Raw genomic sequence first — 14,172 nt, forward strand, 5'->3', positions numbered from 1 at the left:
TGCACCTTTGTCCAGTGCAGAGCCTGGCAGCAGTGACCATCTCACACTGAAGGGGACAGAGCCGTGCGTCCCAGGACCCAGGTGGGCAGCAGCCAATCGGACAACTTGGGAGTGCAATAGGTGGCAATTCCAGCTTTCCTAAATATCCCAAGGAAAGCAGCCCTTAGAGGGACGAGAACACATGACCTTCTGGTTCTGCTGCAGCGTTTACTGTTGGTCCTTCCAAGTTGAACGTGAAGACCACTGCCAATGCCACACCAAATGCCCCGCTGCCATCTCTCCAGGACCCTAAAAGGTTTCCTGAACCCCCTTTTATTCCTATAGAGCCTACCCAAGGCCCACACCGGAAGTCAGCAAGCAGATGGCCCTAGAGGTTAGCCAAAGCTGTTGGTCCTGACAGCTCCTAAAACACCAAACAGCCCCCAGGGGCCGCGCTTGCCTTACTTTGTAAATGAAATTCCTCAGGTTCAGGTTTCGGCTCATCAGTAAGATCAGAGGATACACTCTGGAGCCGGGCAGGGCACACAGTTCCTCTGTTGCAAAGAAAGATGCGCCATCCTCAGGAAATGTCAGCAGGAGACGCAGAACTTCTTCATCACATCTTCCGGACAAAGCCATCGCCAGGGCACTAAAGAGAACCTGTTCGAAAGAATGAGGATCAGAACTCGATCCACAGAAACCACGAAAGACCAGCAAGGAAGAGCTGCGTCAATAATCAATTATCTGAAAGAGCCTGTTTCCCTAAAGTGCTGAGGATTTACCTGCAGACATGTGGAACCCCAAACCCTGGTTCTATTTTAAACATTTCTGATGGTAATTGTTTCTAAGACGTGTATACAATTCTGTCTTTTTAAGCAGTGTGCCCTTTTTGGATGACTCAGGGGCACCATTAAAAAATCTATCACACTGTACAGGGTGCCCTTATAATGCCCGTCCCACACTCCATTCCCTGCTCCCCTTTGTTGCTCTTATATTAGGGTGTGTGTCTTTACAGTGGGTTTAAACCTTACCCTTTGCATGTAGTGCATCAGCTTTCACTTCTCACTGTTATATTGTGAAATAATTTCCACATTGGAAACCAAATTACCAAGCTTGCTAGACATTATAAAAATGAAAAGCAAAATAAATTCAGAAGGAGGGACTGAGAACAACATGTATCAGTGTCTAGTCTACTAGGAATACAAAATTTGCTATATAACTACTTGTTAAATTGTAATTTGAAAGTTATCACCTTTTTGTATATATATTTCACAATAAAGAAATAACTGAAATTGTGGAACTGTAACTGATAACACTCTTCGAAAATTGCTCTCTACTTATTAAATTGCATTTGGAAAATTATCACTCTATGCAAATATGTTATCTTCCACAATTAAAAAAGAAAAAAAAAAAAACCCTACCAAAAAAAAAAAAAGGAATTGGAGTAGGTCTCCTTTGTGCATCAGTTTCCATTAATGACCTTTGTCATATGTCAAGTTGTAAAACAAAACAAAAGAAGCACCTGTTTCTTGGTCTGCGTCTGTATTCTTGTTACATAGGATTGTTCTGAAAGGTTCAGGTTGCATATGGTGTATGTGCACAGCACTCGATGAAAAGGAACTATCGCTGAATTACAGGGAGACTTGCAGTCAGATAGAGAACTGCAGATGCCTTAATATCATATCATAAATGCCCAAAAAATATCATTAAGAAATAGCATGGCTAGGAGGCACTAATATGCTAATGTGCATTTTGAATCTTCAAGAGAGATATGATAAATGTTTTCATATGGGACTTGGATGGAGGAGGCACAACTTGGCAAAGGTTTCCTTAGTGCCACTGTCCCAGACTTGTTCCATAAAGAGAGGGTGGATGCCTCTCCGTGGAGGGATGATGGGGAGACTTCTGGGGTACCTATGGACATCCACCCTACACTTTTATTAGCACTGCTCCTCTTGGATAAGTTCCATAAAACAGGCTTCCATGTGAATTTTTTCTTGAACATGGGATTCATTCAAGCCCTCTGCTCCAGAGGCATGTGCCAGGCTTCTACTGAGCATCAACTAGAAATAGCCACATAAATGCTCCTTCTGCATTTACTAGACTTTGTCTTGGTTATTGTCTGGTACATCACACAATAGTCTCTCAGGTAAGGTCTGATTTAATAAATTTCTTAGAATTTAGCCTCAAGGGGAAAAAGTCTCTCAAAAACTTTGCACATTTCTTTCTATCAAGTAGGTAGGATACCATGGTAGGCCATGTTTCCTCTTTTGCCCTGGCCACTAGGAAGCTCTGCAATCATATAGTATGCAAGAACAATAGCTCCAGCAGCATATTTGCTGCCACTCCTTTTCTGTGATTTTCCAAATTTTACTATTTATCTTTTGTAACTCTTATTATGTCTGATTTCCATGTTTGAAAGGCATCTGAGATTCATTTGGAAGCAGGTAGGGAATGATAAACAAGGATTATACTAAGTTTTTATTTGAAATACCATGTGATCCCTTTTCAGAGTAAAAACAGACATCTCTCAGCTTTTGCTTTGCTGAGGCAAATACAGAAAGTTATCAGAAACATGGAACGCCAAATTGTTAATGCTTTTCCTATTTGTCCATATTTGGCTTCTCCAAGGAGAAAGTGCACCCACAGTAGACACTGCCCCACCACTTTGAGCCCCAAAACACCTACAGACACACACACTCGACCAACTAGATATTTATTTGGGTTCATAAGCTTCCTTTAAAAATGAAAATGATCCCCAGGAGAGTATTTGCATTTTTAAAAGTAGCTTTACTGGACATCAGCCAAAACTGATTGTGTTATGAGCAGAGCATCGGAGATGGTCTCAATTTTGCCCAGCTGATAATTTTATACTCGGAGGTGCAGGAAAGCACTGAACGGGACCGCTGTTCTCAGCCTAATGATAACTAAAAAGGAAACACTGGCAGTGATGTGGAAGAACAAGAAAAAACTGACTATACCATATTAGAGTTTGTAAAGCAAAGGATTTGAAATCAGGGCAGGTATGAAAAAACATAGATCTTATACATGTCAGAGAGAAGTGCTAGGATTCTCTGCTATTATGGTCCCATTTGAGCTCTGTTATGTCACATCATAAAAAAAGTATGTACAGTGGATAAATCTCAATGAGTAGGAGAAAGTATGAGGATTATCTCTAGAAGGATTGAAGCCACACAGCAGAAAGACAGTGAAAACAAGTAGGGAAATTAGAGTAAGACTAACCTGAGTTGGTTCCTGAATCCTGACTCCTGTGAAAGGTACTTAATACTCAATAATAAACCTCAGTTTCTTCATCTACAGAATGGAGATGATAAGAATTACTCCAGAGGACTATTACGTAAATTAAATGAGATCACTATGTAAGGCACTTAGCACAGGAGATGGGGTATATTAAGTTCTCAGTAATTACTGTTATGATTGACAGGCAGCTATCAGCAAAAAAAAGAAGTTTTAACTTGCAGGATATTTAAAGAAGAAAGATGAATAAGAATTAGTGGTGCTTATTGTTTAAGAAATATCCTTAATTTTAAGAAAGAGAGAGAGAAAAAGTGGAATTAATTAATTCTCATTTGTTTTCCACTGGAAAGGATACAATAAGCATTCTTAAGGAACCTAGCGTCCTCTGGCTCTCCCCGCTCCCCAGGCCGTATTCTGGCAGCCGGCCCCCAGGGCTCCGTCAGCGGGCTCCCCTGAGATGAGCACCCCAGGCTGGCTACAGTCCTCAGCAAGTCACAGCGCATGCGTGGCTACCCCTTAGGCAGCCCTCTCTCTCCCCATTCCCAGAACCACACTCTCCTTTCACGCCTTCAGACAGGAGAATGGTTCTATTATCTACAGCTTTTAAGAAGACATGGATAAAGTGAAAATCACCTTAGTTCTATTTTTTTAAATAGCCTTTGGAAATTACAGACAGATAATAATGATGTTGATCCCTGGAAGAATTCTGATCAGGGATTATTCAATAGACGCTGCGTGAGCATGTGAAGAAAAAGGCAGTTACTGGAAAACTTATTGAAAGAGTCCCCATCAATGAGCCAGGCAATACAAAGATATTTTCTTTTGATGGCAGTGTTATTAGGCTAGTAAATTACCCAGCCACCAGGCAGATATGCTCTGACAGATTTAAGAGCCCAAACAAACTGGTAAATAATTGTTGTGGCATTGTCCGGGGCTGTGACCATCATTTTGCATTAATGACTTGAACAAAAAATACTTTAAAAATACACTCATCTCTTTGGTGACTGACAAAGGGAAAAAGGGAAGAGGGTACTTTGCACTGTAGACTCAGAATCAAAAATACCTTTGGAAGGTTACAATAATTGGCCAAAACTAGGAGGAAGTGTTTTTGCAGAGATCAGTGAGAATCCTGAAATTTAGATTTAAAAATATCTACACAAATGCAAGTAGGAAGAGATATAAGCCATCAGGAGGCAGTCCTTTACTTAGAACTGTTAATTTGTAATAAATTTGGAGCAGCAGCCTAATGTGATGGGAGAACTGTACAGTTGGAGCTGAAAGACGTGGGTTTGAACTCAGGCCTGCCCACTTCTAAGCTATGTGACCTGGAGCAAGTCACAGTACTGCATCTACCTATGAAAGAAGGAAAGCATCTTTCTCAGAGGGAGTTAAAGGAGATGGGGAAGCCCTTAGCAAAACATTTATTTCTTGGAATCCTAAATGAGCACATAATGCAATGCAGCTTTCATAAACCTTAATGCTAGATGACTTAACTTTTTTTTAGTGAATATACAATGGGAACCCACCATAGTTTCTGAGAGCATCCAAGCATGGTCCTCTGCCCTGGGAAAATAACAAATCCAACAAGAGAAAATGCCCTGGCCTCTAAGAGTCCCTGGGTTTCAAAGAAGGAGAGCGGTTATGGAGTATGGGAGGGTACACTTAATTCCGGGTGATCCAGATTAAAAGGACCATAAATTCTAACCTAATTATGTGGCAATGGTGGTTTAAGGAAACAGATGAATCTAAACACTTAAAATGAGTCTCTCCAGGACAAGACTCTACACAACACTGGTGGTAGGTTCCAGAAACACCAGATCAAATTCCTTTGTCTTGGCTTGGGAGCCCCTATTCCAATCAAACAATGAATTAGTATTTTTTCTCTCTCAGGGGAAAAAAAAAACAAACTCAAAAACACAAAGAGAATGAGCGGATTCTGACAGGTATCTATTCTGAAGTGAATTACACCAAGATCTACCTGTGGCAGCTTTTCAGAAGACAGATTTTATGAATTATGATAAGTGGAATGTTTAATGTTTGTGAACTTCCAATAAGGGATCTCTCTCTTTAAAAAATGTGCAAGGCAACTTTTCGAATGATGTTGCTAAAGGACCAACAAGACTCACCCATGTCACCAGCCTCAAATGAGGTAGTGAAATCTTGACCAAATTTTGACCAAATCCAATCATTTCTGCCCAAAGGAAACAAGAAAAAGCATGAGAATAGGTTCTATTTGAAGGAGTCAAAGATCAGGACTCTGGGAGCCACCCTCGACCCCCACCACCATTTTTCCTCCTTAAGAATGAGGAGAAGTGAGGGGAGCACAAATTGCTGAGGATTTTGAAAAACTTTCATCCACCAGACAAAAGACTAAAGCCACCTAAATGAAGCTGAACAGTTTGGAGTAGAAAATAAAGGGGAAGTAGAATAACCCTTGGATTGCTCTCTCAATCTACTTGGATCCTAAAATTTCAACCTGATTGTTCATTTTTTAAAAAAAAGAAAAATTTGACCTAACACAGAAGGAAATTCCCATTGATTTGGGTGAGTGCTTAAAGCACAGAACTGCAGCAGAAAATGAACAGGGGCGGGGTGGAGGGGGTTCAAGTGCAAATCGCAAGCTGTACTAGAAAGGCTTCAGGGTTCCTTAAGACCAAAGAGCCCAGGATCTTGAGGTTTTAATTGGATGCTGCAGACTTTAAAGATTGGAGTACTGCAGGAAAAAGAAACTTCCTATAGGTGTCTGCAGCGTGTTTTCTGGGGCCAGGAAAAGAAAAGACAGGAAAGGAAAATGGCATGGTAGCAAAATAAAATATTGCCTACATTTTGCCTGCGCTTGCCCATTCCTGCCTCTGGCTGTCTGCCCTGACGTCCCCACCTCGGCAGCTCTCTAACACAGCTCTTTACCCAGCTCCCTGTTTCTCATCACTCCCATTTGACTTCCAGCATCTCCTCCTCCGGAAGTTGTCCATGACCAGCAATCCCCTCACGGACGGACACATGACCCTGTTCTACATGCTTCACAGAATTTTCCAGTCTCTTAACTTACATGGCTCATAATTTGTTTGCTTACATAGTGTGTCTTCACATCTAGAATAATTGTTCTCTTAGAGTAAAGACTTGGAGTCCCAGCTCATAGAATTATGCCTGATGTCAGGAAGATCTTGAATGAACGATGAGTGTTTTTGCAATTTTGCCAGGACCCCCGTGCCACTGTAAATTGTCCCCTTAAGGTCACCAACAGCTAGAGTAAGAATCTCATGGGATTACTTTTGAAAAATGGCTGAAAATAAGGCAGAAAAGCCCAGGAAGAAAGAGAATAGAAATTAACTACAAATAATATGGTCTGCTATCAACTTGACAATCTAGAAAAACCAGAACCACAGTGTCATCTACTAACCTGAGATTAATTCACAATCTAGGATCTGAATGTACATGCCAGTTCATGAATCTACTTAGCTATCCAAATAAATACTTCATTATTTTTTTGCCTAGCAAGAATGTAAACTTTTTAAATACCCCTCCCAATCACCTAACTTTGCAAATATTTAGTGACCATATTGACTGACATTGGTAGAGGAAGAAACACAAATCACTCCTACTGTTAAAAAAAAAAAAAAAAAAAACCTGTAAAAATATTTTAGCAGCAATATCATCTTATAATACATACTTTGTAAGAGCTGAGCCCACTCATGATAGAACATCAGTGACATCCAGTGGTTGCTTGCTCAATCAAGCAAAGCATAAAAATAGCTGAGTGCAAACCCAAAAAGTATAACACTTTGAATTTGAATAGGAGCCCAGATATTAGCTAGCCTGACCTTCTCTTAAGACATTCTGAGTCAGCTACTCGAATGAATTCAGTCACTGCTCTGTTCCCCTTTTACAAGTTCCGGTAAATGAAAATTTCAGCCAAAAGCTAAATTTTTTTTTTTATGGTGTTTGGTGTTTATTCATTAAGTTTCCCTCCAAAAGGGCACCCAGTAAGTTTGACAAAGCTGCTACATAGTTATTTATCAGAAACCAGCCAGGAGTTCAACTAATGTCATGTCTTAAGTAACCATAGTGAGTTATATTCAGTAGAAAGAAAACAAGGTACCCATGCAGTTTAGCCTGTGGCAATGGAAAAGGATTGCTTTTATAGAAACACCCTTTACATGGGAGGAACAATAAACTAGAACAACTCAGACAAAGAACATCATCTGTGATACCACAAACTCTTGGGCCGTGAGCTCTCTGGACCAGCACTGGGAGACTGACGAGCTTTGTGCATCAACATTTGCTTGAACCTCTATAATCCAGTGTTTACACTGGCTGGAGGGCAGACTGGGTGTGACCATGAGCACCTCAGGCAGTACCTTGGGCTTGAGTGGCTTCAAGTCTGCAAAGCCAGACTGAGTGAGTGGACATTGGATGTTCCAGCCAGAACTAGAGGCTGCCAGGCTGCCTTCTGCCACACTGCACAGGCCCAGGAAGATCCATGGGGCGTGGCGGGGGGGGGGGGCTGGATGGAAAACAGACCCTGCAGTCTTTTGTTAGACACTGGTTAGAAAAATGCTCGGTTTTCCTCAGGGTCCTTCCTCTCCTAACTATATCGGAAGCATAAGCTAGAAGAAAGGAAACATTCCTCTATGGCTCCTTAGATCAGTGTCAGACTGGGTCATAACCCAGCTGCAGGCCATGAAATTAAGTTTATGGGTCACAACCAGCATTGTGCTATGAAGTAAAACAGAAAACATTAGGAAGTAGGACCTGTAGAAAGAGAAAGTATTATCTCTTGAGACTTTCAGTTCAACATGTGTGTTTATGTGTGTGCATGTGTGTGAAAATCAGATCCTGCCATAAAGTGTATTTCTTCCTTGGGTTTACCATCCAAAAAGTCTCAGAAACACTGGAGCAGCCACATATCCAGGCTGCTTCCTCCATGTTTCCAAAAATACATGACTTCCATTCCTTCTAGATGTAAGCATGACAAGCTTACCATGTATGCAGTGGCATTTTCTCAGTGACCTAGAGATTTTTTAAACTCCTTAAAATAAAGAAGCAGGTGAAAACATCAGGACTGTGCTGTCAATACCTCATCAAGTTGAGTTTGAAAAACATGGACAGGTTCCCATAGATAAATGAGGAATGCCTTGATCCTAAGGCCACCCTGAAACAGATGCTGAAAGGATGCAGTGGTTGGGTTTTTGGAGGCAGAGTGGGTATCTTTAGACCGAGTCACTGCACATTTACGTCCATTGGAGTGAGGGGCTGCCCAGAAGGCTGAGGGAGCTAGACAATCGCTTCTCAGTGGGGTCTGCTGCTGGACTTTAAGTGGGATCATTTCCCAAAGGCCAGCGCTCCAGGATGATCTGCTGGCTCAGGAAGTGTCCTCTTGTAGCTCCACCCATCGGTGCCACTTGCAGATGTCGCCATTTAGAATGTTCTGGAGTGCTGCACAATCAGGATGATGGCTGCCATACTGTCAACCCCTTGAGGGATCAGTATATTGGCATACTTCATTTGGCCAGCAGAACTCCTTAAAGGCTTGTTTGACAAAGGTGGTATACTGTGTGAGAATCTGCTCCAGGTCACTCCAACGGTGGATGTCCTGGAGAACTCTATGTGACAGCCTGACATCAGAGCAGGTGTCCACAAAGAGACGCAGGTGAAACATGTCCCAGATCTCCTGGCTGTAGAACATCAAGATGCCCTCAAACAGAATCACATCTGCAGGCTAGACCACTGTGGTCTCTAGTAAACTTGGGTGAGTCAAAATTGTAGGTTGGAACTTCAATGGTTTTGCCCACCACAATGATTTTCAGAGTCCTGGGCATCAAATTGGTATCTAAAGCATCAAGGTGGTTTGAATTATATGGTCCCTTAAAGACCTTGGCCTTCTCTGCCATCAAGACCTTACAGAACCTGTCTTGGCTTAGGATGACCAACTTCCGCTGCTGGTGGTTAACTTCGTTCTGCCCCAGCAGCTCCATGATCTTCTCACACATGGTTGACTTCCCGGCTCACAGTGCAGCTGCTCACTCCATCAAGAAGGCCTCACAGCTGGGGAGGGTGGTCCTCCTCCAGCTGAACCATCTCCGGTCCTTATTCCCTGCATCAAGTTCCTCCATTCTGCCCCTTCCCCAAACCCAGGCCCAACCCCACCTCTGTGCAAAAGTCAAAGATGACCCCCACAGCTACCACTTCCAGAAGCTCCTCCAAAAGCTAATGTTGTAATCTGTATTCCTTCTCAGTTTTAGGGGTTTTTAAAAATCACTACCTATTCCTAAAGCAGGAAGAGGGGTGTTTGCAGCATATAAGGTGGGTAGAAGAAATTTCACCACTGCCTCTCCCATTCTCCTCACCCTGAGCTTCACCCCAGGTGTCTCCATGTGTATGTGGTTTTTAAAAGCCATCTTTGACATTTTCCTAGAAGATAGATATTCTATGACTTAGTAGGAGTAATTCGGTAATATTGTAATTTGAAATTTGGATTCCTAGCTTCTAATCTGTTTTTCTTTCTCAATCTAGATAACCCACTTGTCAAGGTTTCAGTTAAGGCCCAATTAACCAATATTGCCAGATGTAGAATTAACATGAAATTAAATGTCTAATGGACCCAGTAAATTGTCAGTAAAAATATTCGCTTGAAAGCCATCTTAATGATTTCTACTTCTGGAAGTTTCTCTGTACAAAAAGGTAAAATCTCAACTAGAAGTGCAGAAAGGATGTTTTAGAAAAGCAACTGCTAAATATATGTGGCTATCTGCTATGGCAAACATAGAATTCACTTATTTGTCTCCGCCCAATCCCACTTGGCATGTTTTTCACTCATCCTCTTTTTTGTTGCTGTAGAGTCAATAAGCAGAGAGTAGAGTGGGTATCTCAACATCATATTCTGGTTCACTTTCAGACTACGTCCCTATAGTTACTCAGGAAGATAGCATGGCGCAGGGTTCTTTGATAGTTCTATCATTATTATTTTAGTCGCCTTAATCAGTGCTTCGCAACCACTCTGGAGATGACATTGTCTGTCATGACTCCTTTGGTATCACAATAAGCCACCACTATAGTATCTGACTATAGTCATATTGTACACACTATTCTCAAATTAAAGGGAATCATAGTCAGTTTTTAGATATTTTGGGATGGAGTTTTTGTTCTGGGATATTTTTTAGAACTTTGCAATACCCATGAAACCAAGCAGAGTTCTCTAGGGGCATCGTGTGTCAGAGTTGTGAATCACTGGAATAAATGCCATTACCAATTTTGTCTCTTCTGGCCCTTGAAGAAAGACAATATTATGAAATTAAAGACCTCGAGGTTTTGGCATTGGACAAATACATACTTTGGTCCGTAACTTGTTCCCTCACCCCTTTTTGCATCCAGTTACATCATTTGCACAACGACCCATCCCTCCAGCCAAAGGAGGAGGGAGGGGGAGGGTAAGAATGGATAACACAATGCCAATAGCTTCAGGCTGGACAAGGGCTTCTAGTGGGAGCATAGTGGAGAAGAAGCAAAACTGTACCTTTGAATGGGAAATATGTGCCTCTAAAATACTATTTATAGTTCCATCTGAGATGTGTATAGAAGAACGAAGCTCTTGAGTTAACTTGGTGATATTCTTCATCAAATCTTTGACTTTTACATCTAAAACATAAGCAAAAAAAGGCAATTTTGTAGTAATGAATGTTCAGATTATTATTGATTGTGAAAACAAAATTTGACATGAGAATCTGGCAATGACAGTTTCCTTCACCTTGTCTAGTCCTCAATAGACAGCTAATAAACTCATGTCTTACTCCTCTAGGAGTAACTAGGAAAATTTATACTAAAAATGAAACAAAACCACAGGATACATGGTATTGGGTGTTTAGTTGGTATACTCTCTCTAAGACCTGTGTATTTTAAGATTTACTTTGAAGAGAGCTTTTTCTTAGGGTTTTAGGGAACAGTGACCAAGTGATGCACAAGAAGAAACCAGAATTCTTCAGATTGGGCATATTGATACTACAAGGAGTTCTATGAATTCTGTTGATAGCACAGAGGAAGAAACAGAGACTTGTGGGTGTCAAATGGCTTGTCCAAGAAGGCAGGTCCAAAGAAAAAGCCATACTATAGAAGCTTCTCTTCCTTCCTCCTCTTGATTTTGGTATCTCAGGATGTTAGGAGTTTCCTCTTAACACCACGTACATCTGACCAGCTAAGTTCTAAATTTCTATTTTCCACATACTGCATAACTTTCTCTTTATGTGTTTTATTTTAATAATATATGTGTGAGAAACTAAATTTAATGTTTAATTGAGGAAGGAACCACATACTTACCCTCAGTTACTGTGAAATTGCTAAGAAGATTCACGATAGGATTCCCTGATGAAAATGTCTCCTGAAGGCTTTTGGTCAACCTAAAATGGCAGGAAATTAAAGCCAAATTAGGCAAGATAAAACACCAGAAACAATGTTGGAGTGAATAATACTGCCTCAGTTCCCAGGAGATGAGCTGGATAGCAAGATCACATTTCCATAAAATCCCTCATATAATTAGAAGCAAAATGTCTCCTGACACCATCTGTATGTGAATATCCATTAATGCCACGATTACAATATTTTCTCCTTGGAGTCCCTGCCAAGCATGATGAATCCAGGGAATAAGGATGCATAATAAATGGCTTCTCACGAATGTAGAAAGAATAGATAGAATATATATCATGGAACATATGAGAAACGAAGATAGCAAAAAGTCAGATGTGTATCATTCTTTCTGTGAATAAGTCATCTACAGAATACAAAGTGACTGATTACCTTTTCTGGTGGTTTACTCATCTAGAATGCTAAAGAAATTAATCAAAGATGAAGGTAATTTGAAAAATAGTTGACTGTTGTTACAGAATGTGTTTAATACTCTATGTGTGCTCTTGGATCACCATTTTAGTCTAAAATCTTGATCACCAAGAAAACAAGGCCATGTCCAATGATGCTCTGACATTTTATAATTTAAAAATTTAGAGCCATGGAAAGCCTTGCTGTTGTTTAGGAAAAAAACGTAAATATATTAAGTAGAAAGGTAGTCTGTGGTACACACTATTGACAGAAAATCATAATTTTAAAGGGCTAGTCATCTTTGTTTGCAAAAATACTGAAGAAGGACAGGAGATCCGAATGAGAGCATTACATGCGTATACGCTGCTGAATCGTGTGTAGCATAGGCTGGCATTCACAGTCCTCAGCAGTAGCGGTCTCCAAGTTGCTCTTGAAGTTTTCCAAGGTGTGAGAAAGATTCCTGCCAAGACTTTCACAATCTAGATCAATGGGTGCAGACCAAATCTTTTTGATTTCCTATAAAACATTGCAATGAGATAGATTAGAAACATGCATGCTTATTTTTAGATACTCAAATATGGGTTCCAGGTAGACATGCCATCACTAAGTACCACATGCATCATCGGTTCAGTTTTAGTTTATTTTCCTGAATCTCAGGAAATGCAGCATTGGATATTGAGAATGCACAAATCGTTTCCAGTTGATTCTGTGCAGGACAGAAGAGTAGGAAGAGCCCTTGAGTTGGATACAGGAAAAGGCAGGTTTTACTCTCTGCCATTGATGAACCAGGACAGATGGCAAATGCAGACATGAGTGGTACAGGGAAGGATACACAGCCATGTTTCACACAGGTGAGTGGCCTGGGAACTCAGCCTCTGGAGTTCAGGTCCTTGTTGGAAGCTGAGACTTTCCAAAACTGATGACATTGCATGTGACCATCTATATGTGAAAAGGATGAAATCTGGATCTGCTCTGACTTGAAAGTCTGCAGCACAACATGAAATGTTCCTGCTGCTCCTCACTTAGGAGGTAGAAGGGCCCCTGGAACTGTGAGAAACACAGTTTGAAAACCACTGGTCTATGCCTCAGAATCTGGGGCATCTCCAACCCCCCTCCAAGATTCCACGAATGTCTTAACATCTTAGAGGCATTCAACCATTTTTATTAAAAAATCAATCATTTTGCCAAAATACCTTGTAGAATAATACTTGTAAATCATTTATCATAGGTAAAATTTATCATAGGTAAATTAAGTGACACATATGGGTAATTTTAAATGTAAAACAATCCCAAAAGCCCCACATATGTATTTATAACTATGGATAAAAAAATACATATAAGTCTATACACATGACCTGAACACAGCAATTTCCCCATGTATAATTTATTTTGTATCATCAGATTATATTTACATGATCATATTTTATTTATATCACCAGACTCTTGCTTTTATTGGAAGTATATTCCCAGGTTATGCAGATTATGGGCAGGTATCAAATGTAAGTGGACACTTGCATAATATTCCTACCTAAACAAAACTTCCAATGTATTTTTCCCAAAACCATGGTCTGCTTCTCTTGAAAGGGAAAGTCATTCAGGTTACCAGTGGGAGCTAACAAAGATATGGTCCAAGAAAGGTTAAATATAAGGGACATTGAAATGTCAGCTAGAGGGACCCTAAGCTCAGGTGCTATCTGTCCGCTGGAGAGGACATGGCTAAGGGCAGAGACTTCTCTCAGGAAGTCATCAGAGCACCCAAACCCATGCCATCATCCCACCCCCACAGGAACCCCACACTCATACCATGTGGGGAGCTGACCCAACCAGTAGGTTGCTCACACAGAAATGGATTTCTTGACTGTAACTGATCCATCACTATCATTCACTTTCCAAGTTCACTTTATTTGCAACTAATTTGGAAGTGAAGTTTGAACAGGACTCTTAGAAGACAATTCTTTCACTCATTCATTCCAAAAATATTTCTTGAGATTCCACCATGAGCATCCATGCATACAGCCATGAACACAGGAGATGAAAATCCTGGCTTCCACGAGGTTCCTTCTAGTGGGGGAGCATGGGCAACCAACAGCTGTAGGACCCAACAGGTTAGTATGTGGGAAGGTTATGAGT

The 14,172-nt window shown here is 40.9% G+C and overlaps 1 protein-coding gene and 1 pseudogene across 1 annotated transcript in view; both read right to left on the reverse strand.

The window, feature by feature from the left end:
• The window catches only part of ABCA13 (ATP binding cassette subfamily A member 13), a 453,377-nt gene that overhangs the window by 324,094 nt on the left and 115,111 nt on the right, over window positions 1-14,172 (reverse strand). The window contains exons 20-23 of the mRNA XM_037837193.1: window positions 12,395-12,558; window positions 11,548-11,627; window positions 10,751-10,872; window positions 445-639 (exon numbers count right to left, since the gene is read on the reverse strand). Coding sequence (XP_037693121.1) covers window positions 445-639; window positions 10,751-10,872; window positions 11,548-11,627; window positions 12,395-12,558 — 561 coding nt within the window. The remainder of the gene's footprint in view (window positions 1-444; window positions 640-10,750; window positions 10,873-11,547; window positions 11,628-12,394; window positions 12,559-14,172) is intronic.
• On the reverse strand, window positions 8,527-9,236 carry LOC119534632 (annotated as a pseudogene).

The sequence above is a fragment of the Choloepus didactylus genome, chromosome 5 (assembly GCF_015220235.1).
Source record: "Choloepus didactylus isolate mChoDid1 chromosome 5, mChoDid1.pri, whole genome shotgun sequence".
Classification (NCBI taxonomy): domain Eukaryota; kingdom Metazoa; phylum Chordata; class Mammalia; order Pilosa; family Megalonychidae; genus Choloepus; species Choloepus didactylus.